The sequence below is a fragment of the Kogia breviceps genome, chromosome 18 (genome assembly GCF_026419965.1).
Source record: "Kogia breviceps isolate mKogBre1 chromosome 18, mKogBre1 haplotype 1, whole genome shotgun sequence".
NCBI lineage: Eukaryota > Metazoa > Chordata > Mammalia > Artiodactyla > Physeteridae > Kogia > Kogia breviceps.
Window position 1 is genome coordinate 4,962,725 of NC_081327.1, and position 26,613 is coordinate 4,989,337.

The 26,613-nt window shown below is 39.7% G+C and overlaps 1 protein-coding gene and 1 long non-coding RNA gene across 5 annotated transcripts in view; one reads left to right on the forward strand and one right to left on the reverse strand.

Moving 5' to 3' along the window:
• The window catches only part of LOC131744646 (uncharacterized), a 39,923-nt gene that overhangs the window by 10,719 nt on the left and 2,591 nt on the right, over positions 1–26,613 (reverse strand). The window contains exons 3-4 of one of the 2 annotated variants that reach the window (XR_010837740.1): positions 15,415–15,645; positions 13,262–13,306 (exon numbers count right to left, since the gene is read on the reverse strand). This is a non-coding gene — a long non-coding RNA (uncharacterized lncRNA). Of the gene's footprint in view, positions 1–4,163; positions 4,712–13,261; positions 13,307–15,414; positions 15,646–26,613 lie in introns of those variants that run through there. The other variant, XR_009332156.2, reaches the window with a different exon arrangement.
• Positions 4,551–25,026, forward strand: LOC131744569 (zinc finger protein 649-like). Of its 3 annotated transcripts, XM_067018865.1 has the most exons (6): positions 4,551–4,775; positions 11,293–11,421; positions 13,063–13,261; positions 15,466–15,592; positions 15,865–15,960; positions 20,723–25,026. In XM_067018865.1, exons 3-6 carry the CDS (start codon positions 13,127–13,129, stop codon positions 22,285–22,287), a joined length of 1,923 nt encoding a protein of 640 aa, XP_066874966.1. In that variant the 5' UTR covers positions 4,551–4,775; positions 11,293–11,421; positions 13,063–13,126; the 3' UTR covers positions 22,288–25,026. The 3 variants fall into 3 exon arrangements, with proteins under 3 accessions (XP_066874966.1, XP_058900158.2, XP_066874967.1); XM_059044175.2 differs by lacking the exon at positions 11,293–11,421 and having other exon boundaries at positions 4,594–4,775; XM_067018866.1 differs by lacking the exons at positions 4,551–4,775; positions 11,293–11,421 and adding an exon at positions 11,867–12,093.

Below are 26,613 nucleotides of genomic sequence, written 5' to 3' on the forward strand. Positions count from 1 at the left end.
TGTAAATGACAAAAGACTTAAAAATGATCCTGGTTAAAGATTTGATGAAAGTGCATAATAATGCAATTGACAAGGTAATTTAGTTATTTCTGAGATATACATTTTAAAGTTAATAACTAGAATTATGACATAACATTATACTAGAACATATAAGATTTTTAGAAATTTCTTGTAATGTCTGAAACATTTATATTAACATATTTCCATACAAATAAGCCCAAAAACGTTTAGTATTAGTTGTTTTTCTTTTTTGTTTGTTTTTTTTATACTGCAGGTTCTTATTAGTCATCAATTTTATACACATCGGTGTATACATGGGCTTGACATATTTAAATGGAGAACTTGGTACATAAAATAGTAGGGTATCATACAACCGAAGTTATCTTAGATTGGATGAAATACAGTAGAAGTCATCATCTTTATAATTTTCTTTTTTCTAAACCAGCCACATATTTAGGGTTTGAAGATGATGACTGTTCACAGGTTTTATACCCCCTTTGAGTTCTAAACAGTTTGAGAGAAAGTCCCCGGTATCAGAAAATAAAGTTAAATATTAGCTTGATTCCTGGTATTGCTTGATTGGATAATGTGTTTTGTTCCTATGGTCAAATAAAATGGTCTCCTATTTCCCCCATACCGCACAAGATGTACTTCCTTTTGAAAGAGCATAAGCCAAACTTTAGATATGTTTTTATTAATCCCTTCCTAGAATCTAACTGCAAAGTCTCAAATTCTTTTCTGAAATGGGGATTAAACTCAAGTTACAATGAGCTTGACTTTACAAGATTTGGTTTCCTTTTCAAGCATAACATTTTACATTAAAATAAAACACAGACATCAACAAGAGTAAGAACAAGCTAAGACTGGAAGCATATATCGCAACACTTAACTGAAAAAGACGAAAACTTAGACTGTAAAAAGAGCGCTTATGAATCTAGGGATGCAGAAAAATTAGGATCACTAAGACAGAGTTTCAACATCCAGTTTGACAAGGGTTAAGTTGTAATCCACTGCAGTTGCTGATCAACAGTGCACTCTGAGAGGAATTTAAATAGAAAACAGAATGAGGCACTCTGGGCTTAGAATGCACATGAACAGGCAAGCCCCATAGGTAGTTAGATGAATATCTCAGGAAGAATATTAATGACACTGGATTCTTACATCTTCCCATACAGAGATAAGCCCTAAAAAGATTAACTTGAGACATTTTTTTCTTTATGATTAGCAGTAAATCTTTTACCAAGATGTATGCCTGACTGCATGTAGTTCCTAGCCAAAAATCATATATAGAAGGGCTTCTCCCCTACCTCTTCAGAGCGATTTCCTCAGAGCTAATGTCACCACAAAACTGGGTTCACCTCTTGGTGACTGTTGAGCCAACAGGCACAATTAAGCCAAAGATGGGGAGAAGGAAGGATTTATTACTTGCAGTAAGTAAGAACACCAGGGATCTTTTCCAAAGCAGTGTCTCCCAGAAACAGCAAAACTGGTGAAGTTTTAAGCTAAGGGTACATGCATATTCAAGAAGGGGCTTGAGCAGAGGAGAATTCAGCATAAAACTGGGGCAAAAGTTGACAGTGTTCAAACTTTAGTTGACTGAAGTCAGGAGAGTCAAGATCGTCATTCTCTCCTCTACCTAAGTGAGGGCCTTAGTTCCTGGGCAACTCAAAGATACATTATTATGTATATCCCTTGAGGAGGAACTAGGACTCTGTTTTATCACCGCACTATTGTTTGACTGCCTTTTCTCTGTTCCTTCATTCCTTTGTTCCCTTAAGATCATTGATTACTGAGACCTGTTCAAGGGCAAGAATTATGGTTAGGCTTACATGACAAAATGGCTTAGGCCAAAATGGGTCCTCTCATGTCAAGAAAGCCATTCCTGGTTCTGTTTCCAAGGACCCCCTAACCTATATGCTTATACTAACTGAGTGGCTGCCTCCCGGGCTATGATCCTCAGCAAGAACCTGAAGAAAACTTAGAACTCACAACTCTTATGTTGTGTGTCTTTCTTTTTTTTTTTTTTTTTTTTTTTGCGGTACGCGGACCTCTCACTGTTGTGGCCTCTCCCGTTGCGGAGCACAGGCTCCGGACGCGCAGGCGCAGCGGCCATGGCTCAAGGGCTTAGTTGCTCCGCGGCATGTGGGATCTTCCCGGACCAGGGCACGAACCCGTGTCTCCTGCATCGGCAGGCGGATTCTCAACCACTGCGCCACCAGGGAAGCCCGTGTGTCTTTCTTTAAGTCAACAAATCAATAAGAAAATGACAACAGAGTAAAAATCAATAAGCAAATATCCATAGAAAAGGTGATTCTGAATAGCCAGTTAACATGAAAAGACATTAAACTTCACTTTTTATTGGAAGCAGGCCAATTTGTGGAGGGCCGGTTCTCAGATTTTAATTCTTTCAAATTAAAAAAGAAAAAACGTATGGGGTCTTCCCTGGTGGCGCAGTGGTTGAGAGTCCGCCTGCCGACGTAGGGGACACGGGTTTGTGCTCCGGTCTGGGAAGATCCCACATGCCGCGGAGCAGCTGGGCCCGTGAGCCATGGCCGCTGAGCCTGTGCGTACAGAGCCTGTGCTCCGCAACCGGAGAGGCCACAACAGTGAGAGGCCCGCGTATCAAAAAAAAAGAAAAAGAAAAAAAAATTATGGCAATTCTTACCTGATAGGATAGTTTTAATAGCTTTTGGGGACATATCTGTAAAGTTACCGTTGACCGACTTATATGTCTTGAAAGTTTGTATGGAATACTTGATTTGTCTCTGCCTTAGTGAAAGAGGAAGGAAAGGGGCCAGGGCACAGCCATTGAAAGAGTGACACAGCCATTGAGGATATGATATAAAATGGTTAGTACTTGCTAGGCCCAAGATTTGACTTCCCATAGACCTTGAGCCTCATTATACACTCACTGTAATACATTAACATGCTAAATGACACACCCACCAGTGCCATGACAGTTCCAAGCCTGACCAAGAAGGACCAAAAAGTGGGTGGTGGCCCAATTCCTGAAAATTCCTGCCCTTTCCCTCAAACAGTTGGAATAATCCTTCCACGTGTTAGCCTATGAAATTACTCGGGGCTGCTCTCACCTTCTGCCTATGGAATGTGTACTTCTCTGAATAAGCTAGCTTTCACTGTATTATTGCTCGCTCTTGAATTCTTTCCTGCGAGAAGCCAAGGACTCTCTTGAGACCTGGGATGTGACCATTCTCTTGCTCCCCCCTTCTCCTGCAACAATAGCTCACTGCTGCTAAAGCTGGAAGGAGCTTGGACTAAGATGCAGAGATAGGGTAAGGGGTGAACAGAGAGAAGGGGTTGGACATAAAAAAGTGACAAAGCAGAACATAGATGCTCCAGAATCGTCTCCCAATAATCTCAGATGCAAGCAGAGGTGCTAAGGCCTTGATGACATAGTCCCAGAAAGAATGGTTTTGTGTGATTTTGAAACTTAGCAGAACCCTGTGGGCCCTGCCGGGTATAAAAGCCTTTCCGTGTCCCCCCTTTCTTGTTCGTAGGAAAAAGTCTTCAGCCTCCTAGACCTTCCATGAGTTCCAACGGGCAGATTCAAATAGCTTCTAATTAGGGAAGTAAGGGAACGCAGTAGCAAAGGAAAAGCAGTAAAGAAACAATAGTGCAGCGTAAAGAGGGGTCCTGGTTCCTCCTCAAGGGATACACATAACAATATACCTTTGAGTTCTGTAGCAACTAAGGCCCCCACCCAAGCAGAGGATGGTAACTTCAGGCTGAGCAAAAGATTCCTGGACACCGCCCTATTACCTCACCACCAATCAGAAGAAAGTCACACATCCTCCAGCCCTCACCCCAAATTTTGCCTTTAAAATCTCTTCCCCCAAAACCATCAGGGAGCTCGGGTTTTTCGAGCACGAGCCAGGCATTCTCTGTCCTTGGCCCTGCAATAAAACTCTCTCTGCTCAAAAGTCCAACATTTTGGTTTACTTAGCACACGAATTTGTGTTCAACAACGATTTCTTCAAAAAATATTGGCACTGCATTGCTGATACTCTGACAGCATCACAGTAGCTTTTGTGTCCACTTATTTCACGGACCACAATTTCAAATTTCAACACTTGGTGTTTTCCGAACTGGCCTGAAACAAAAGACAACCTCGACAATGAATTCACACTTTGACCCGCACTCACCTGCTAAGTTTAACCTCACAAGCTGAGATGCAGGGACTTGTCATGGGCCCTTCTATTCCCCAAGCTTGGCGGGCCATCCTGTTCACTTTGGGGGGAAAGGGGGCGTGTTCTCCGCTGTACGGACACCTGAAATTCCTTTTACATGGCCGCGCTCATTGGGCCGTTTCTTTCTTGACCGCTGAAGTGGACGGCGCCCGCGCCATGTTTGCCTTGTATAAGCTCGAGCCTCTGAAACTCTACGTAGCTTGTGCAGTGTCGTTCGCAACTCTTCCAGCCTCGCCGCACAGGGGATGAAGTATCAGGTGAGGGAACAGTTCAGGGGCCTTTCACTGGTCTCGAGCCATCCGGGTTAGTGGCGCAGAAACAGCCATCTCTGTTCTGCATGATAAATGCTCAAAGATGGCTGCCCCCAGGCAGGCGAGGCGCCGAGGGAGCGGACGCATCACCCTCTAAGGAGAAGCCGGAAGTCCGATTGTCGGTGCTGGGTACAAAAGTTTCAGTCCCTCATCGGCCGCCGTAGTCCGGTACCGAAGCTGGCTTTAGGGAGCCTGAAATGAAAGGATTCACAAGTGTAGCCGCTAGGAGATCGGAGCGGGATCAAGAGGAAATCAGGTCAGTGTGTGACTCTCTCCGTGGGATAGGTTAAGGGGTGAGGGAGGATCTGTGGGCGTCCGTGTAGGTAGGAGCCGCAGAGTCCGCGGGGAGAGCTGGTGGTCTGGCACCATGGGTCTGAGGTTGGGATGCCTTTGCTGTCGGGCATGGGGGAGCTCTCGTGGTCGTGCATTAAAGGTCCATCGAAATCAAGGACTCAGAGTCCTGAGGTCAGAGTTTGGGGTCTTTGCAGTTCACTTTGTTAGTAGGGCTCAGTAATTGGGAACGGGAGGGGTGTTTGTATTTGTCAATGTAAGTGGTGTTTGAATTCATTTGGCGCTCAGTGACGGAGTAGCCAGGGGTGAGATAGACCAGATGAACGCTACAAGATCAAGCATTAAGCAAATCTAAAGTGGTAAACTTTCTATTTAAGATGAGGTTTTTTTCCTCCTTACTGAGAGTTTACTTGGATATTTCTTTTCAGATTCTTTTTGACACCAGTAAAATAACCCTTCTGGTCCCTCAAATTCTGTTTCCCAACTCTTATTCAAATGTTAGTGTATTTCAATTTTTGTCTTTTTATTTTCTCTTCTTAATTTTCATAATTCAGATAAACTATGGAAACACAGGTGTAATTTGCCTCTTTTTAAAAAGTTAATTTCATATTCTAAACATTTCCATAATACAAATTCTCTTAGTTATTACTTTTAGGATTACATTAGGATTTGGTATTTACCCGAGGGTTTGTTTCCCTGACCCACATCTCCTTCCTGGTTTTTTGCCTTTGTTGCAATTGAAATTAGGATCTTTTTTTTTTTTTTCCTTCTAAGTTTTATCTCCTTTCAATTTCTTTAACATAGTAAAACAATTAAAATATATTATTAAATACTTTTTTGGTTACTACACTGAAGTTTTATGTTACTAATAGCTTTTTCCAAATCAACAGTTCATTATGAAATTAAGAACTCAACATTTTATTATGAAAAATTCCAAACATAGCAAAGTTGAATGAATTTTACAGTGCACATGTACTATACCCACCACTTAGATTGTACCATTAACATTTTACTATATTTGCTCTGCCAGTTAACTATCCATCCCTCCATTCATTAATTCATCTTGTTTTCTTTATTTTTTTTGATTATTTTTATTTATTTATTTTTCTGGCCGCGCCGGACGGCATGCGGGATCTTAGTTCCCCGACCAGGGATGGAACCCGTGCCCCCTTTAGTGGAAGCTCGCAGTCTTATCCACTGGACCACCAGGGAAGTCCCTCTTTCTTTTTTAAAAAAAATTTTGGTGCATTTCAAAGTAAACTGAAGACATCAGTATACTTTCCCCTAAATACTTACGCATTTCTAACAACTACAGTTCTACCAATAGCTTAATTATTTTCCTTTACATTTTCCAAGTGAATGATGATCTGAGCATTTACAAATAATATTGTCCCAGTGACAAATGTATGGATTTGCGAATGAAATGAATCTGGCTTTTAAAAATCTGGATTCTTGCTCTTTCTGATGACTGGGGTGAATAACTGTGATAATGTGATTTTCAATAAGAAATATTTGGTCTTCGTCCCGTTTCTGGCACAGAGCTCCTAAAACCTTTGGACTTTTCAAAGTTTTGAGAGAGCGATTAAGGTGTCTCTTGTTATGTTAATGAAGTGACTTTTGGAATGCACCTCAGGATGGGTCTAGTTGTCTGTACTGCCAACCCTGGGATTAGAGGGTTGGAACTTTCTGTCCCACTCCCTGACCTCTTGGAAGGAGAAAGGGCTGGAGATTGAATCAACCACCAATCGCCAGCCAGTTACTCAATCATGCCTATATAATGAAGCCTCTGTAAAAACCTAAAAGGAAGGGATTCAGAGAGCTTCCGGTTGGTGAACTCGTGGGAGTCCTGGGAGAGTGGCTCTCCTGGAGAGGGCATGGAAGCTCCACACCCTTTCTTCATGCTTTCCCCACTGCATCTCTTCTATCAGGTTTTTCCTGAGTTATATTCTTTTATAATAAACCGGTAATCTAGTATGTAAAATATTTGAGTTCTTGAGCCACTCTAGCAAATTAATTGAACCTGAGGAGAAGATCATGGGAACCTGTGATTTATAGCCAGTTGGTCAGAAGTACAGGTAATAATCTGGACTTGAGAATGGCATCTTATGTGATGGTGGGTGGGTGGCGGGGGGTGTGTGGGAGGGCAGTCTTGTGGGTCTGAACCCTTAACCTGTGGGATCTAATGCTGTCTCTGGGCAGATAGTGTCAGAACTGAACTGAAGTAGGATGCCCAGCTTGTGTCAGGAGAATTGCTTCGTCCTATGGGGGGACCCCCTTCCCTCCACCACAATTTGGAATTGGGTCCAGAACACTTATTTAGTTACTGAACCTGAGTCTTGTTCATTTGTGCAAATAAAAGTTTAGTCCCTCTCTCAAGTTTGCTGAGAATTAAGGGAATTAAAATATATAAAATTGTGACGGTTAGTGGCACATACATGGTAGAAATAAACAGCTGCTATTTTTCTGTGTTTGTACTTTCATACTTTGTAAAATTTATCACTCATGTCATTTACTCATTTTTTTGTAATGAAAACTTAAAAGACCATAAACTTACAGTAATAATTAGGCAACAATAATTTTATATTCTATTACACATATTTTACATACTTGTGAAAAGATAATTAAGAAAATAAAATGACCTATCTAATAATATCTAGGTATAATCACATTAACTTTTTGGTATCGGTATTTTGGGGCATGTCTGTATAAATATATGCACACAAAAATGTCACCTGCCGATCCAGTAAACAAGGAATGTTGCCCGCCATCAGCCACTGCATCAGCACGCCCCCACCCCAACCATGGTACACCCAGAGGGGAATTCAGGATGGAGAAAAACAGGATACTGGCCCTAGATTGTTAAGATGCACATCTAAGGAATAATTTCAACGAGCCCAGACTCTTGCATCTTTCCATACATAGAAAACCACTAAAATCATTAACTTGAGATACGGTTTCTTTGTGATTAGCAGTTATCTTTTCACATTCAACTACATATTTCTTTTTCAGCAAAAACTTATGTATATGTCCTGGGTCCTCCTTACCTTACCTCAGCAGTTCCTCAGCTACTGAGAGGTTGCCTCCCAGGCTGTAGTCCCCGAAAGGTCTTTGACTAACACATAACTCTCAACTTTTAGGTTGTGCATTTTTCTTCAGACATATATTTTACACATTTTGTATTATGGCAGAAAAACATTTATGCTACATATAATTTTGAGTTACATATTTTTTCACTACATATAGAATGTTTTTAAATAGCTGCACGGTATTCCATTGAAAGTTTATACTAATCAGTTAATCCTCTATCACTGCATCTATATAATACTTTATGTATATGTATACATTTATGTATAAACATAAATATATAAATATAAATATATTCTATATACATTTATGTATAAATATATATACACACATTTATAGGAATATGTATCTTTGCATGCTTATGCCATTATTTCCTTTGCAGAAATTTCTAGAAGTAAAACTTTTGGTTACCAGTGATAACTATTTTGAAATTTTCAGTATACAGTGTTAAAATATTCCCCTAAAATGTTCCACCATGTAACAGACATCTATTTACTTTTATATAATTCTATCAATTTCTTTTTGTGGTAAAACACACTTAACATAAGATTTATCATTTTAACCATTTTAAAGTGTATAATTCAGTGACATTAAGTACAGTCACAACATTGTACAAACATCACCACTATCTAGTTGTAGAACTGTTTTATCATCCCAGATGGAAACTATGCATCCATTAAGTACTCACTTCCCATTCCTGTCTCCACCGCCAGTCCCTGGCAACCACTAAATGCCTTTTTGTCTCTATGGATTTGCTTATTCTGGACATTTCATATTAATGGAATCATATATTATGTTGCCTGTTATTTCTGACTTCTTTCAGATAGCATACTGTTTTCAAGGTTCATGTAGCATCTATGAGTACTTTATTCCTTTTTATGGCTAATATTTCACTTTATGGATTTTGTTTATTCATTCATCTGTTGATAGACACCCCATTTTGTTAATTCATTCATTTGTTGATAGACATTTGGGTTGTTTCCACCTTTTGGCTATCATGAGTAGAGCAGCTCCGAAATTTGAGTACCAGTTTTAATACCTGTTTTCAGTTCTACTGGGCATATACCTAAGACCAGAATTGCTAAGTCATATAGTAATTCTGTATTTAACTTTTTGGGTAACTGCCAAACCGTACTCCACAGAGGCTGCACCATTTTACATTGCCTCCAGCAATGTATGAGGATTCTAATTCTCCACATGCTAACACTTATTATTTTATTTTTTTTATGGCCATGCTGATGGGTATGAAGTGGTAAAGTGGTATCTCATTGTGGTTTTGATTTCTGTTTCCCTAATGACAAATGATGAGGAACATCTTTTTATGTGCCATCTTTATACGTTCTTTGGAGAAATGTCTATTCAAGTCTTTTTGTCCGCTGTTTAAATTGTCTTTTTGTTATAGAATTGTAATTGTTCTTTATATATTCTGCTCACTAGACCCTTAATCAGTTATATTATTTGCAAATCTTTTCTCCCATTCTGTGGGTTTCCTTTTCACTCTCTTGGTAGCGTCTTATACAGACTACTTTTAAATTTTGATGAAGTCTAGGGGCTTCCCTGGTGGTGCAGTGGTTAAGAATCCGCCTGCCAACACAGGGGACACGGGTTCCAGCCCTGGTCCGGGAAGATCCCACATGCCACGGAGCAACTAAGCCCGTGTGCCACAACTACTGAGCCTACGCTCTAAGGCCGCGACCCACAACTACTGAAGCCCACGCACCTAGAGCCCTTGCTCCCCAACAAGAGAAGCCACCGCAGTGAGAAGCCGGTGCACCACAACAAAGAGTAGCCCCTGCTCACCGCAACTAGAGAAAGCCCACACGCAGCAATGAAGACCCAGTGCAGCCAAAAATAAATTAATTAATTAAAAAATTTTTTTTGACTTAGTCTTGTTTTGTTCTTTGTATTTTTTGGTGTCATATATAAGGCTTTGTTGCCAAATTTGAGCTCAGGTCGATTTATGCCTAGGTTTTCATCTAAGAGTTTAATAGTTTTACCTCCTACGTTTTTCTTTTGGCACTTTGATTTAAGAAGGCACTGTCTTTTTTTTTTCTTTCTTTTCTTTTTATAAATTTATTTATTTATTTTTGGCTTTCTCTAGTTGGGGCAAGAGGGGGCTACTCTTCACTGCAGTGTGTGGGCTTCTCATTGCTGTGGCTTCTCTTGTTGTGGAACACAGGCTCTAGGTGCACGGGCTTCAGTAGTTATGGCATGCAGGCTCAGTGGTTGTGGCATGCAGGCTCAGTAGTTGTGGCACGTGGGCTCTAGAACGCAGGCTCAGTAGTTGTGGTGCACGCGGCATGTGGGATCTTCCCGTACCAGGGCTCAAACCTGTGTCCCCTGCATTGACAAGTGGATTCTTAACCACTGCGCCACCAGGGAAGTCCCAGGAAGGCACTGCCTTCTGATCTCCGTGATTTCTGATAGAAATCAGCTGTGCATCTTATTTCATATCCATTGCATATGACAGTTGGTTCTTGTTGCTTTGAAGATTCTCTATCTTTGGCTTTTGACAGTTTGAATTTTATGTGTCTCACTGTAGAACTCTTTGAGTTTAAAAAAGAAAAGAAAGTGATTTTAAGTTCTTTGCATATTGGCTCTGTTCGTGGCACTCCTTCAAACTTAGCCAGGCCATTTATAACAGTGCCTCAGGCTTCTTTTCCTGCTTCTGCTGAGCCTAAGTACCAGACAGGGGTGAAAGCTCATGTTCTTCTCCTTGTGTCTATTGTATGCAGGCTTTTTGTGTCAGTCCTTCAGGGAACCCACAAATAGGTCAAAACAAACAATTCCTTGGGGGCAAGATTTACTTTGCTCCCTACAGGTCCAGGTATCTATCCACACCAGGAATACAGGCTGCCGCTCTGCCACGATGGCTGTGGGGGCAAGGCTAATTTAGAATGCCATAGAAAGTCTCCTGTTTCAGTGACCTTTCTCCTGGTCAGGTGTTCGCTTTGTTTCTGTAAACCATTGACTATCTTCCAGAGTTCCAGTAAGGTTGATTCTGACAGTTTTTGTCAGTTTTTTTTAGTGCTCCTGAGGAATCCCCTGGAGGTCTCTACCCCACCAGTTTTGCTAATGTCACTCTACGATGCTGTCAATTTTTACATATAGATTGTATAACTGGTCAGTTAACTTAATACTCTTATTTTTGGTGTTCACTAAAATTGACCTCCATCTCTTATGTTAGTAATTTTTTTTTAATGTTACTAATTCTTACTTGATTCTTTTATCAGACTGCATTGGGAGTGTTTCCAGAACAGTGGTGAAAAATAATGGTATTGTTGCACTAGCACGTGCACGCATGCACACACACAAACACACACGCACAAACCCACCCGTCCTCTTACTGAGTGCTTTTTTTAAACCTTTTGTTTTTGTTTTTTTTGTGGTACGCGCAGGCTCAGCGGCCACCGCTCACGGGCCCAGCTGCTCTGCGGCATGTGGGATCCTCCCAGACCGGGGCACAAACCCGCGTCCCCTGCATCGGCAGTCAGACTCCCAACCACTGCGCCACCAGGGAAGCTCTAGTGAGTGCTTTTATCTCTGGCTTTCAGCTGGACATTTATCAGTGGGATTTATTCAGTTTTGGTTTTTTATTATGGTTCTTATTCTTTTTGAAAGATACACAGATACAACTTAAGTCATATCATCTTCTATTTCCCCCCTTCTCTTCCCATGGATAACTGCTATCTTGTTATATGTTATGCATATTTTCATACTTTTACTAGATGTATATGTATTCATAAACAACACATACTCTTGTGTTTTAGAACAGATGAAGATGGTAGTATATTGTATGTATTTTTTTTAAAAACTATAGGTCGTGTTTTGTTTTTTCATGCTAAGGCAGTAATGAATTCCTAACCCACCCAGGGCTCAAATTTGAAATAGATGTTGAATTTTTATGAAATATTTTTCTCAGCATCGATTTTGGCGATCATGTGACTTTTCTAATCTATTAATATATTGTAGCAGACACTCTTGGTTCCTTGCTGTGCAAAGAGTTGACATAGCTGACCTGAGACTGTTCTCCTTGGAAAGGCCTGCTGACAAGATGCCTTCCGTGGCATCTGGGAACTTAGATTTTGGGAGGGTTCCCACTCTTCCCTATCAAGAGTGGCTCACTGTGCCAAGACTCTTCTTTCAAACAATATGGTTTGTCCTGAACACCTGTTTTCCTCTGGGATTCTGGAATTTTGGTATGTACTAGGAATAGCCCCCCATAAAAGCCATGGGCACCGAGTCTCTAATAAGCTAACACATTTCACATGAGTTATCACAGCTTGTTGCTGGGGAAGTGAGCATATCCTCTGTGACTTCATGGAGACAGGAGTCTTGGAAGCTTGTGCCTTGTTTTCCCCCAGACTTTAACACACCTTTTCCCTTTGCTGATTTTGCCTTGTATACTTTCATGGTAATAAATCAGTTATGTGCTAAATCGTGGGAGTCCTAAGGAATCACTGAATCTGGGCATCATCTTAGGGACATCCAGCACACCTGCCAAACGTCCATTCACTTCTTTTCTGCCAGATTCTCCAGGCATTCCTTGGCTTGTGGCAGCATAACTGATGTCTGCCTCTGTCTTCACATGGTCTCATCTTCCCTGTGTGTTTCTTCTCAGTGTGTCTGGTATAAGGACATTCATTGGATTTTAGGGCCTACCTGGATAATCCTGGATGTTCTCATCTTGAGATCCCTATAATTACATCTGCAAAGACCCTTTTACCAAATCAGATCACATTCACATGCTCACGGGGTTAAGATGTGAACATATCTTTGGTGGGGGGGGGGCACCATTCAACCCACTACAAAGGAGTATGTGGACACATGTGATTTTAAGGGAAAAAATGTCCAGAGCCTCACTTCTATATGTCTTCTTTCCCAAAACTGATCTGTGTGAGAAGTCTTCTGCCATTCTTCTGCCAGGCTTTGTGCTGTGCTGGTTTTCCTTTCCCATCTTCCCTTTCTCATTTATGCTACTTGTACTTCACAGAAGAAAGGCATACCTCCCCCCATTTAGATTGTTATGTTTTACTGCCTCAGGGGCATCAAATAAAGGGACAGTTAGAAGCACTGGCCTTGACTTAAGGTGGGTGAACAGCAGCAGTGACAGCATCTGGGCCCAGAGGGAATATATCACCCAAATGAACTTACTCTTCACTCCACAGGTCCTGGCTTTGAGGAGCAAGAGAAATCAAGTAAAGGACGAGGAGGAGGTTCCTGGAGTTGCATATGGTCATTTCGTGGGACAGCCGTTACCTGAGACTGAGATTTTGGAACAGAAATTTAGGGCAGATCCAGAAGAGACTAAAAACAACATCCCAGTTACTTGGCATTTCCCAAAACAAGAAAATGACAAAGGCTCAGGTGACTTTTGTTTTATTCTTGATTCCCTCATGGATTTCCAGAAGCCTGTAAGAAAACAGCAGTCCAATTAAATGAAAAGTATAAATTGGGAAAAAATGGGCTCTGGGGACAAATAAACTACCTTCAAAATCATGATGAAGTAGAATCAGGTATATATTGTTCATAGATTTCATACTACATGACCAATGTTGCTATATAATGTATGACTCTGCAGGTCCCTCCTGGTTACATAAACCATCAACTTACATGTAATCTATCAGCCATTGCAACCAGAGAATCATGTTATTTGATATGCATTGAATCTGAGGAGAAGGCAGATCATTTCCTCAGGAGATGTCACTATTTCATGGTACTTAAGTCTTGGAAATTTCTTTGATGGTTTCTTTCTAGAGGTGATAACATTCATTGTGTTCATAGCATTCTTCTAATATTGATAGATATACAAGCAGGTTGTTTATGGCTGTTTCTTATATGATTATTCTGAGTCCTCTGCTGGACTAGACCAAGTAGAATTCAGTGCATACAGTTTTTCAAAAGACCACATCTTGGTGACTTATATACCCACACTTGTTTTGGGCTGGTTTTATCCTTGAATAAAACCTAAAGTGCCCAGGAAAATGGAAGGTTTGCACAGTTGTCAAAGGACATCTGTGAACAGGTTGTAGAATGGGTGCTTCAGTACAGATTTGGCCACAGGGAGTTATAAATTCTTGTTTGGTAATGGCTTGGGTTTTTGAGATCCACAGAGTTTGCTTTAGAACTTTACCTTATCTCAGAAAATACAGAGCCCTTCCCTGTGTTCAAAATCTAGTTATTACTGTACTTTTCATGCCCCCAAAAGTTAAATATTTTGTGTAGATAGGAAAGAGCTGGATATTGTTATATTTAATTAGAATAAAATTAGTGAACTATACTGAAAAGAAGAACTCATCTAAATATTGAAACTAGCAAAATAATAATCATCAAATTGATGTTTGGTCAGTTTAAAGCAATTACATCTAATCCTGGTGCTGCTACTGTGCCATTCAACGAGATACAGTATTTTTGTGAGTGATGACAGTTATTATGTATTGACACTAAATTTAAATTCCCAAGTTGATAAAGCTATTAAAAATGAAATAAAAATGAAATAATTGATCAATAAGGAAAATTTAACCAGAAAAAGTTCAGTTGCTTATAAAATTTTGATAAATGAAAGAGAATACCCCCCCCAAGAATCTAGTTGTTACCTCCCACCTCCTTATTGCCTTTATTTTAATTAAACAAGTGACTCGTTGTGGTATAATAATACACACACATACACACACACACACACACACACACATAGTCTTTGTCTCTGGCTCCTGGCACAGAGTTCCTAAAACCTTTGGAATTTTCTGAGATAGGAGTGTCTTTTTTTATACATAACAAGCCACTTTGAGCCATTTGTGAGTTTATGCTAATGAGGTGACTCAGGATGGGCTCCTAGAGAGCTTCAGGATGGGAGCTGATCCCCAGAAAGACCAAGCCTTGATTGGAACTTCTGGCTCTACCCTCTGATCTCAGTAGACAGGAGAGGGGCTGGAGATTGAGCTCTATCACTAGTAGGCAGTGGTTTAATCAGTAATGCCTATGTAATGGAACGTCCATAAAAACCCCAACAGGCTTCAGAGAGCCTCCAAGTAGGCAAACAGTCCACTTGCTGGGAGGGTGACTCACCCCAACTCGACAGGGACAGAGGCCCTTGCACTCAGGACCCTTTTAGATTTGGCTCTATGAGCCTGTTCATGTGACCATTCATTTGTGTCCTTTAGCATAACAATTTCCTGAGTTCTGTGAGTTGTTTTAGCAAATTATCAAACCTTAGCAGGGAAGTTATGGGAACCCCCGAATTTGTAGCTAAGTTGGACACAAGTGCAGGGAACCTGGAATCTGGGACTTTGGACTGGTGGCTGAAGTGAACGCAGTCTTGTGGGACTGAACTCTTTAGCCTGTGGAGCCTGATGGTAACTCTGAGTTGTTAGTGTCAGATTAGGATTGAATTCAGAGACCAAATGTTAGAACAAAAGATGCTCCTAGTGCTTTTATCACTTAGGAGACTACAAGGGTTTTAGGAGCGCTAAGCCAGCAACCAGAGACAGAGAACATTATATATATTTTCTATTATTTCACACCTTCCATTTCAATAATGAGAGAAACACTCTTGTCACATGTTGTTGTTACAGGGATTGCTGACACTGAAGGATGTGGCCGTGGACTTCACGTGGGAGGAGTGGCAGCTCCTGGACCCTGATCAGAAGGACCTGTACCGGGACGTGATGCTGGAGAACTATAGCAACCTGCTGTCCGTGGGTGAGGACAGCTCCCCTGGGTCCCTTGGAAGGTTCCTTTTCTTTCTTCAGCTTCTGAAAGAGTTGTTGTGTCTGTGGTGCTCTGAAGTGGGAGATTTTCAGTCCTCCCCCCGGCCCCAGATGAGAAGGTATAATCTCTCTGTGTTTTAGAGACAAGCCTTTAATTTCCAAACATGCAGATCGTGCAGTCCCTAAAGTGTACCATTCTCATAGCATCACAGATCCCTAGTGCCATTTGATGAGCCTAAGTCTTCTGTTATTTCCCACGAACAGGGTATCAAGTTAGCAAACCTGATATACTCTCCAAGTTGGAACAAGGAGAACCACTGTGGACCTTAGAAGATGAAGTTCACAGTCACCCCCATCCAGGTGAGAGAGAACCAGCAAGAGGGGGAAGGCTGTGGAAATCACTTTCTAGTCCTTTAGAGAAGGCATCCCAGTGGTGAGGGTGTCTGAGGATACAGAAACAGCCTCCATGTATCCCTTTCCTCATATGAGAGCTCGTTTTCTGTGCAAGAACTTAGAGGAAAATATACCTCTTTATCTCATCTTGGAATGAATCCCTGTTTATTTCTTCTTAGATGTCAACTTTCCCCCTCCTAGGATTATTCTTGCTTGGTTTTTCAAATCCTCCCATTCTTCACTTGTTAGAATATGATTTTATGTTCCTTTCACATCTCTTGATATGAAATTCCTCCTTCCGTGTCTCTCTTCTAAGAGAAAACTTTGAATTCATCATTGTCTTCTGACTCATACACCTTCCTGCTCCATTGGGAAATATTTATTTCCCTTTACAACATCCAACTAACTGCACCTCAGGTGCCTTACTCTTGTAGTAATGTGGTCGGTCTCTTAATGTGTATTCATCTGCTTGCTTGCTTTTCTTTTTACCCCCTCTGAGATTCTTCAAAGGTTCTGTTTTCATCCCTCTGCTCTGTCTCATAGGCTATAAAACCTTACTTTATTCAAATGTGTTAAGCTCTTTGTGGAGACTTGCAATTGACATGTCCCTTAACACTGTCTAATATACCTGTTGGTACCATATATTTTTAACCTGTCTCCATGGCAATTACCAATGAGTTCACTCTTTTTGTGTGAGAAACTAGAACCATTTTCCCTCCCAGAAAATCCCTTTCCAACATCCTTTTTAAAATTGAGATTCTCTTGTACTTCTGTACATCTTAAATCCTGGCATTACCTTGAATCTTCTCTACCCTCTGGGCTCCTGTATTTAATGCCTCTGCTGTTCCTGTTCTTTGTGTAATTAGGAAAGACGTTTCTAAAATTTCTCATTCTCATTTCCTAGCCTAAACGAAATCATAAAACCTCATGCCCACCTTACTGTAGTTCCTTCTTGTATTTGTTAATTAATCATTCTCTTAGTTAAACTTTAGATTTTGTTGCTAGATTCTTTTCCCTAAAGCTATCCTTTTCCTCCTGAGGAAGGCTTTAAGTCCCAGTTGACCATATTACTATGACACAGAAATTTCTCTTTCAAACACCTAAGTCCCCACTCTCGAAGAGGAGGCAGAAATTTAACAAAAATAGTTTCAGTTTTATAAGATGAAAAGAGTTAATGGAGAGAGATAGTGGTGATGGTTATACACCATTGTGAATGCATTTTAATACACTGAACTGTGCACTCAGAAATGATTAAGATGGTCAATTTTGTGTTATGTGTAATTTATCACAATAAAAATAAATGGGAAAAAATATACAGATACTATGTCTGGTGGTGAAAACGACTGTAAACACCAAACCATCAGCATGGAAAATGACTGGAGATGAGGTCAATGGGGTCATAACTGGGGGTTTGCAATAGGTCAGTTGGTCACATAGGGCCTTGTCATCCATTTCAAACACTTGATTTTCCTCCTAATGAGAAAACCTTTAGAAGGATTAGGGTATAGCAGTGACGTGATATAATATATGTTTTAAAGGTATCACCTTGGCTATCAGTAGAAAATAGACTGGAATAGGCAGGTGTTGAAGCAGAAAACCAGATGTGAGAACTGGTTGTTGGTGACTTCAAACCAGCTTGAGGATAGTATGAGAAGGTTCTGGAACAATAAAGACTGAATTTGCCACTTAAGTAGGTATGGGGTATGTTTGTTTCCTAGGTAACAAATTCCCACAAACTGTGTGACTTGAAACAACAGAAATGTATTCTCACAGTTTTAGATGCTAGAATTTGAAAATCAAGGTATTGGTAGAGCCATGCCCCCTTTCAAATATCTAGGAATGAATCCTTTCTTGTCTATTCCTCGCTTCTGGTAGTGGCCAGAAATCTTTGATGTTCCTTAGATTGTAGACACGTCATTCCAGTCTTTGCCTCTGTTATTACATGACCTTCTCCCTGTATGTTTCTGTGTGTCTGTAGCCAAATCTCCCTCTCCTTAGAAGGACCCCAGTCATTGGATTAGGGTTCACTCTAATCCATTTTGACCTCGTCTTAACTTGATTACATATGCAAAGACCCTGATTCCAAATAGGGTCACATTCATAGCTACTAGGGGTTAGGGTTTAAACATATCTCTTTGGGGGACATATTCAACCCACAATATGGAGTGTGAGACGGGAAAATAAAAAGATGGAAGATGATGCTAAGGATTTTTGATAGACGAGACTAAATTTAGTGGGAAACAAAGAAATGTCTTTCAGAGCAGAGATTTTATGAGCAAAGCTAGGACAAATCTTCATGTAATATTTACAAATTAAGCTTTTGAACGTGTGAAATGTTTCTGCTATCATTGAAGGCTGTACAGAATTCAAGTAAATAGTAAATATAGAGACTATTTCAGAAATTTAGAAGAAAAGTAGCCTAAAGTGGTATAGAGAGAATGAAGAGTGATAGTATCATAAAGTATCTTAGGTGAGAGAAATAGCTCAGTTTTGAATTACGATGATAAGGAAACATAGCAAGAAACTGGAAATGTGCAAGGCTATGTGGGGACTTTTAAAAGATTGGCCTGAAACCAGCCATGTGGAGACCAATGTTTGAAGGTATTTGTTGGGGAGCTAGTGGAGTGGAAACTTAGATAAACTGGGTACATCATGGTAATGTAAACTTTTATCACCAGGCTTACTGTTGTGACTTTTTTGTGTTAATAATAAAGGAGGCATGGTGGAGGTTAGGTTTTGTATATTCTAACTCTAGATAGTCTTATTTTTAACCTCGGTGGCAGCATTATAGAAATAATAAGGTATAGCCAGATGTTCTAAGAAAAACTAAAGATAAAATTGTCACAAGTCTTGATTTAGGAGGAAGGTGGTCCTATAAGACCCTTTAATTAATGCCAGCAGAGACATTACTGTATGATTAAGGAAGAAGACGCTGTTGTTGGCAAGTTGAGAGATTAGTATATCAGGGACAATGAAATGGGAAAAATTCCACCATGACATCCATACAGGTACAGAATAGTGAAGAAGGTGAGCATTCCCATGTCTGGTGCAGCAGATCTGCTTCTAAAAAAGACTGTGCCCCACTAGCCTGTTGTGAAAGTCCATCAGGATCATCATGTCCCTCTTTCTGTGGGAACATATGAGAATATGTCACAGCTCCATGCAAGGTTAGAATGTGAGATTGGTGCTTTGGGAAAGTGAATTTGATGATGGTCTACCTAATGAAGAAGAATGGCATGTTTTAGCAACAGGATGAGCACCCAAGAGTCTGTTAGAATTTTCTTGAAATCATGACCTGTATGTCCAACATTCTGAGTTGCCTCTTTGATGTATATGTTCTAACACCCACGTCTGCTTCTTTCTCTACCAGCGTGGTTATGTTAGGGTCTCTTCAGCAGGCTCTAGGAATCCCAAAACTCTATGTTGAATGACTAAAGCTTTCGTCTGTGTCTTCATCTTTTTTCAGTCTTCATGTTTCTCAGAAAGTAGTCTCATACAATACTCTGACCTTAAATAATATATATTTTTTTGTTTGGGTTTTTTTTTTTTTTTTTTTTGGCTGCTCAGTGCAGCTTGCAGGATCTTAGTTCCCCAACCAGGATTGAACCTGGGCCCATGGCAGTGAAAGTGCTGAGTCCTAACCACTGGACTGCCAGGGAAGTCCCCTTAAATAATATTTACATACTGATGTTTCCACATTGCTACTTTCAGTCAAGATTTTACTCAAGTCTTATCATCTGACTGGCTTTTCCATGTCTGTGCTTGGATATTATCTCCAAGATGATATGTTTCAAAATGTACTTGGTTTCCCTCACATTCTGAAGTTCGGCGATATTCCTCATCTTGTTAAAAGGCACTACCCAACTACCCAATGGGTCAAGCCAAATACTTAGGTGTACACTTTGATTCTCTCTTTTGTTACCTTTCCTCAAATCAAATCCATTAGTGAGTCTTGTTTATCCTTCCTTCCAAATAAATCCTGATATCTTCCACTTCTTATTTCCTTTGCTTCTTCAAACCACTGTCACACTTGCAACTGCCTACTTTATTCCTTATCTTATTTGTTTATTGTTTCCCTTTCCACCCATAGAATATGGCTTCAGTGAAAGTAAAGAATTTTTACTCTGATGGCTGGTATCTTTTGGGTTGTTTGGTGTTTTATATTACTGTGTCTTTAACCATTTTCAAGAGACAGGAGTTAGTGTTTAATGGATACAGAGTTTTTCAGTTGGGAAAGATGAAAAAGAACTAGAGATGAATGGTCGTGATGGTTGTACAACAATGTGATTGTACTTAATGGCACATAAATATACTTAAAAATGGTTAAAATGGTAAAATTTTAAAATGGTTAAAATGGTAAAATTTATCTTATATATATTTAACAACAATTATGAAAAGTTTTTTTTTTTAAGATAAGGTACTTTTATACTTGGAATTTCTTTTATATTTGATATCATAGGTTTTCCATTAAAAAGCCAGCTCACCCCAAGGTATTTTTTTTTTAAGTCTTTATTGAATTTGTTACAATATTGCTTCTGTTTTATGTTTTGGTTTTATGGCCATGAGGCATGTGGGATCCCAGCTCCCCAACGAGGCACCAAACCCACACCCCCTGCACTGGAAGGCAAAGTCTTAACCACTGGACCACCAGGGAAGTCCCCCAAGGTACTTTTGAAGTAGTTTTATTCCATATGATACTCATGAAAGGGTTCATTGTTCTCTTTCCTAGAAATTGAGAAAGTGGATGATCATATGCAGCCACACTGGCAAAACCAAAATATACTGAAGAGGTTGGAACAGTGTTATGAACAGAATGCATTTGAGAATATTATTTATCAGAGCAAAAGTTGTTTTCCTTTAAGGCCAAATCATGATGTATTTGATTTACATGGGAAAACTTTGAAATCATATTTAGATGTAATCAACCTGAGTACAAGCTGCAAAAAAATGGAGCCTGCTGAGTTTAGTGGAGATGGGAGATCCTTTTTCCATGCTGATCATGAGCAAACTCATACTGAAATTAAACATCGGGACATACACAAAATAGAGAACACCCACAAATGTACTGAATGTGGGAAAGCCTTCCTCAAGAAGTCTCGGCTCAATGAACATAAGAGAATTCATACAGGAAAGAAACCCCACGGATGTACTGTGTGTGGGAAAACCTTCTCCAAGAAGTTCAAGCTCACTGAACATCAGCGAACTCACAAAGGAGAGAAACCTCATGAGTGCTGTGAATGTGGAAAAGCCTTCCTCAGGAAATTTCAGCTTACTGAACACCAGAAGACTCATACAGGAAATAAACCCCATGTATGCAGTGTATGTGGGAAAGCATTCTACAGAAAGTTCAAGCTAACTGAACACCAGAGAACTCATACAGGAGAGAAACCCTATGAATGTCCTGAATGTGGCAAAGCCTTCTTTAGGAAGGCAGAACTCATTATACATCAGAGAAACAAAAGAGGAGAAAAACCCCATGTATGCAACAAGTGTGGGAAAGGTTTCTCCAGAAAATCACAGCTCATTCTGCACCAGAAAATTCATACAGGAGAGAAATCTTATATATGCAGTGAATGTGGAAAAGGTTTCATACAGAAGGGCAATCTTATTATACATCAACGAACTCACACTGGAGAGAAACCCTATGGATGCACTGAATGTGGTAAGGCCTTCAGCCAGAAGGCATGCCTCATAGCACATCAGCGATTTCATACAGGAAAGACTCCCTTTGTATGTACTGACTGTGGAAAATCTTGTTCACAGAAATCAGGACTCATTAAACATCGGAGAATTCACACAGGAGAGAAACCCTATACATGCAGTGACTGTGGGAAAGCCTTCACTACAAAGACAATGCTCATTGTCCATCAAAGAACTCACACGGGAGAGAGGCCCTATGGATGCAATGAGTGTGGGAAAGCTTTCTCCCACATGTCATGCTTGGTTAAACATAAGAGGACACACACAAGAGAGAAACAAGTAGATTCAGTGAAGGTGGAATATCCTTCCACAAAGGGTCACAGCTTATTAGATACTAGTGAACTCATGCAGGGGGAAAACCCTGTTAATATGGTGACTGTGCAGATGCCTTCTGCAACCCCTCAGACATCATTAAACACCAGTGGGCTCCTAGCAGATAGGAATGTAGTCCTTATGGAACAGCCAGATGCCAGAGGTGCACCCTCAGGAGATAACAGAGAGTTTGTGCAGGAGAGAAACTTCATGAATGCAATGAATGTGGTTATGCCTTCAGTGGTCAATTACATCTTATTTTATGTCACAAAAAACACATAGGAAAAAAATGGTATATTCTATTTGGAAAAGCCTTGAGCAATAATGTATAGCTGATTATATGGTTAGGTATAAAAAGCAAACCTATGAAGGCAGAGGTTAGGAAAGCTGTGTTTTGGAAGATAGACCCTATTATCAGTGATTACCAAAGGTCATCAGCAAGCTTATAGTGTGTAAAAATATGAGAGTGGTAAAGTCCTTCCCTCAATAGGTGTCATTACATACTGGAGAGAAACTTGGAAGGCAGTGAATGTGGCAGGGTTTTCTGCCCCATCCATTAGCTGATGAAATCATATACAAATAAAACACTGTGAACACACTAATTGTGGAATATCTTACTGAAGTTCTTGTGAAGCAAAGCCTGTGAAAATGAGAAATATTCGAGAGCTTTATGTACCAATTCCCACTTCATAATACATTACACAATATACCTGATGTACATTTTTGGACAGGAAACCTTGAACCATATTCCTAGTTACTATGCTTATGATTCCATAATTTTAAGGAGAAAGACAGTCTACCCCACATAACTGTTTAAGGTTATCACGTTATACTCATTTCTCCTAATTGTGGATTCTTTTTCTTTTTTTAAAAAAAAATTATCTTCAATGCCCACCCAATATATGGGCTGCCGCATTTCCTAGGCTCTAAATTTATTTAAATATTATTTCAGACAAAATTCCCTCACAACAGAAATGAATATTAAATTCATAAATGTAACTTAATGTCCTTGGATGAGCTTAAGTTCAATTTCTAAATAAGACTAAGCATTATACCATAAAGGTCACTATAAATGTGATTTTTAAAATTTTCTAGACTTGAAAAGGTAGTGAAATCAGATTTGCAAAATGAACTGAAAGCCCAAGGACAATTAGTAATTTAAACCTATAAATTAACTAATGAAATACATTCCAACATCACTCTTGGTAATTTTTTTTCTGAAAACATGAAAATAAAATGGGCAATATGAACACAAATTAAGATGACTATTCTTGCTTCCATCCTAGCTCTCCCCCTTCTCTGATTATCCAAATTATTCTCAGAATCCTGGGAATATGAAAGTCTAAACTGGATAACTATTCAGCTGCATTCTTCCCTCTGGAGATAGCTCCCTGCCCAACCCTTCCCTTTGCCTCATTGATGGAATGGATATAGATGTCAGGAAGAATGTTGGGGTGGTTCCATTTCCTCTCAACTCAGGGACTCTTGAGTCTTACATGTTTGAGTGTCACATGAGGAAGAGAAAAGTAGATCTTCATAGAATCAACTTTGTCCTGGTATCTCATACTTCACAGAGCTGGATCGACTGAAACAGATTGGGAATAGGTCAAGGAGCTCTGGAAGTGTGGGCTGAATCTGTGGAATACTATAGGTCTTTAACCAATCTGGCAAATATTTTCAGAATCTCTATAATTACTGAGCTGTAGCCAGGAGTAATGTCAGTAGGGACTGGCATAAAACTGATGTAGCGTTAAGGTTCAGACCAAGCTACTGCTGGAAAACTGGGATTTGAAGAAGGGCATGAGGTCAGGTCCCTTAGGGAGAAGCTAGGAGTGGAGGCATGTAAGTAGATGAGGTATCATAATGGCATTGTAAATGACTTTTTAAAAACACATGATGTAAAAACTTAGAATCACTTGGAGAGAACATCTCAATTGTTTTCTTAAGGATTTTAATGTAGAATATATGAAGATCTCAGATCATGTAAAAACATTACTATATCAGTTTCAATACAAAGCACAAATATAACAAATATCAAATAACAAGTATCATCTTCCTGAGTTTGTGCTCAAATATAAGGTCTTGAATGTAAGTTATAGTCTATAAAATTTAGACTGTAAGCTTCATGAAGAAGTAACAAGTACTTCTACTGTTTAGGGACCTTCTGTTAACCCCTATATACCAGATGTCTAGAATGCCTGACATAGAGTAGGCACTCACTGTTAATTGGTTGAGTCTCATCCAATAAGCAATCTGGTCTTGCTCAACTGAGATCTAGAGTAGGATCAGAAAGGACCAGACTGTTTCCAAGTAACTTTAATGTACCTCAAAACAAACCTCGAGAATATTTATAGGAGTGCAAACACATTAATTAACAATGTTTGTCATCCAACCAAAAATTACCAAGCATGCATAAAAGCCAGAAAGTGTGACCAATATTGAGAAAAACCAATCAGAAGTGACCTGAAACTGACAATGCTAGATTGAGCAAACAAGGACAGTATGATAACTGTATAAAACAGTTATAACTGTATTCCATTGGATCAAAAAGGTAGAGAAGTGATTAACATGTTAATTATAACAATGTGTAATGGGGTTTAAAAAATGTTTTATATGTTACATGTTCATATTTTATAAGCCCTCCCATAATATTGTTTCTTCATTCACTATCTTGAAGAGAGTAGAGAGCAGTTTGAGAGATTTCCACCTGGCATTCCTCACAATGATACCTCTTACCCCACTGGCCGAGAACTCAAGGCTTTTCTCTTTTTAATAAAAGCTTTTATTAGCTTTTGTTCTCTTTGTACGTGAGTTTCTTTTCCCTTGTCATCATCAACTTCACTGGTCTTTTCTTTTGCATATGCAAATAGGTTAAAAAACTGCTCATGCTTTTCAAGGCCCCCCAGCACAGCCCCGTGTATCATTTTGGATAGTTTCTATTGCTGTGTCTTCAAGTTAACTAATCTTTTCTTATGCAATGTCTAATTGCCATTAATTCCATCAGTGTATCTTTTCTTTCAAATTGCAGTTTTTAATCTCTAGAAATGTGACTTGGGACTTTCTTCTTATATCTTTCACATCTGTATTTAATATGGTTTACTTTTAACCTATTTGTCACTTAATATTTAAAGTGGTTTTCTAGAAGGCAACATATAGTTAGGCCTTGCTTTTTTATTGAGTTGACAACATGTCTTTTTATTGGGGTGTTTAGATCATTTATGTTTAATGTGAGAATGTAGTTAGGTTGAGATTAAAAATGTACAATTTGCTATTCATCCCATCTATTCTTTTTATATATATATATATATATTTGTGGCTTGTGCTGGGTCTTCATTGCTGTGCGTGAGCTTTCTCTAGTTGCAGCAAGCGGGGGCTACTCTTTGTTGTGGCATGCGGGCTTCTCATCGCGGTGGCCTCTCCTGTTGCAGAGCACAGGCTCCAGGCACACAGGCCTCAGTAGTTGTGGCACACAGGCTCAGTAGTTGTGGCGCACGGGCTTAGTTGCTCCGTGGCATGTGGGATCTTCTCAGGCCAGGGCTCGAACCCGTGTCCCCTGCATTGGCAGGCAGATTCTTAACCACTGTGCTACCAGGGAAGCCCCCATCTATTCTTTGCTCCCCATTTCCTACCATCTTTTGGAGTAACTGAGTATGTCTTATGATTATTTATCTTCTTTGTTGGCTTATTTGTATGTATGTATTTATTTACTTATTGATTTACTTATTTACTTATTTATTTATTTATGGCTGTGCCATGCGCAGCTTGTGGGATCTTAGTTCCCCAACCAGAGATTGAACCCGGGCCCCCAACAGTGGAAGCACAGAGTCTAACCGCTAGACCACCAGGGAATTCCCCATACTTTTGTTATTTAAGTGGTTCCTTTAGTTTACAGCATGTATCATTAACTTGTCAGTATAAGTATTATTATATATACCTCTTCGTGTATAGTAACAGAATCTTATAATAGTATACTTCCATTTTCTGTAGCCAGATTAGCTTCGTTGAAGAGACTGTCTTCTGGATGTTCCTGGGATATGTATTTAGGGGATGGGTAAGCTGGCTTTACATGATAAATCTACATGAGCGTTCCTAACTCCATATACTTTTGGATACTTTACAGAATATGGAACAAGGAATTTCTGGCATTTAAACTTTAATGTAGTTCACCTTTGAGTCAAGTTTTAGTCAACCAACCAAGCAAACTGTTAGAGCCATTCTCACTGAGCTCACACTTAAAGCCAGAATCAATTTATAGTAAGCCCATATTAAATTTGCTTGATCCAAAATCATATTCCTTCCACCATAACCCCACAAATGTTTCCCAGCTTTCTACTGAACATATTAAGCAACATTTTAAGAAGATAAATACTTCATGACTACATTGGGTTTATCCAAAGAATGCACAGTCGGTTAAAAGTTGTCTAATTTTATAAACAATGTAATTCACCACTGTATTAGACTGCTCTCGTTGCCATAACAAAATACCAGAGTAGGTGGCTTAAACAACAGAAACTAATTTTCTCATAGTTCCAGAGGCCAGAAGTCCAAGATCTAGGTTCCAGCAGATATAGTTTCTGGTGAGACACTGCTTTCTGGTTTCTCTTCTTA

Bases quoted from the DNA above. Each gene is read 5' to 3' on its own strand.
- LOC131744569 (XM_067018865.1), top strand. From the start codon at position 13,127: ATGGTCATTTCGTGGGACAGCCGTTACCTGAGACTGAGATTTTGGAAC. The intron at 13,262-15,465 runs GTGACTTTTGTT...TTGTTGTTACAG, and splicing joins AGAAAATGACAAAGGCTCAG to GGATTGCTGACACTGAAGGA. The intron at 15,593-15,864 runs GTGAGGACAGCT...TCCCACGAACAG, and splicing joins TAGCAACCTGCTGTCCGTGG to GGTATCAAGTTAGCAAACCT.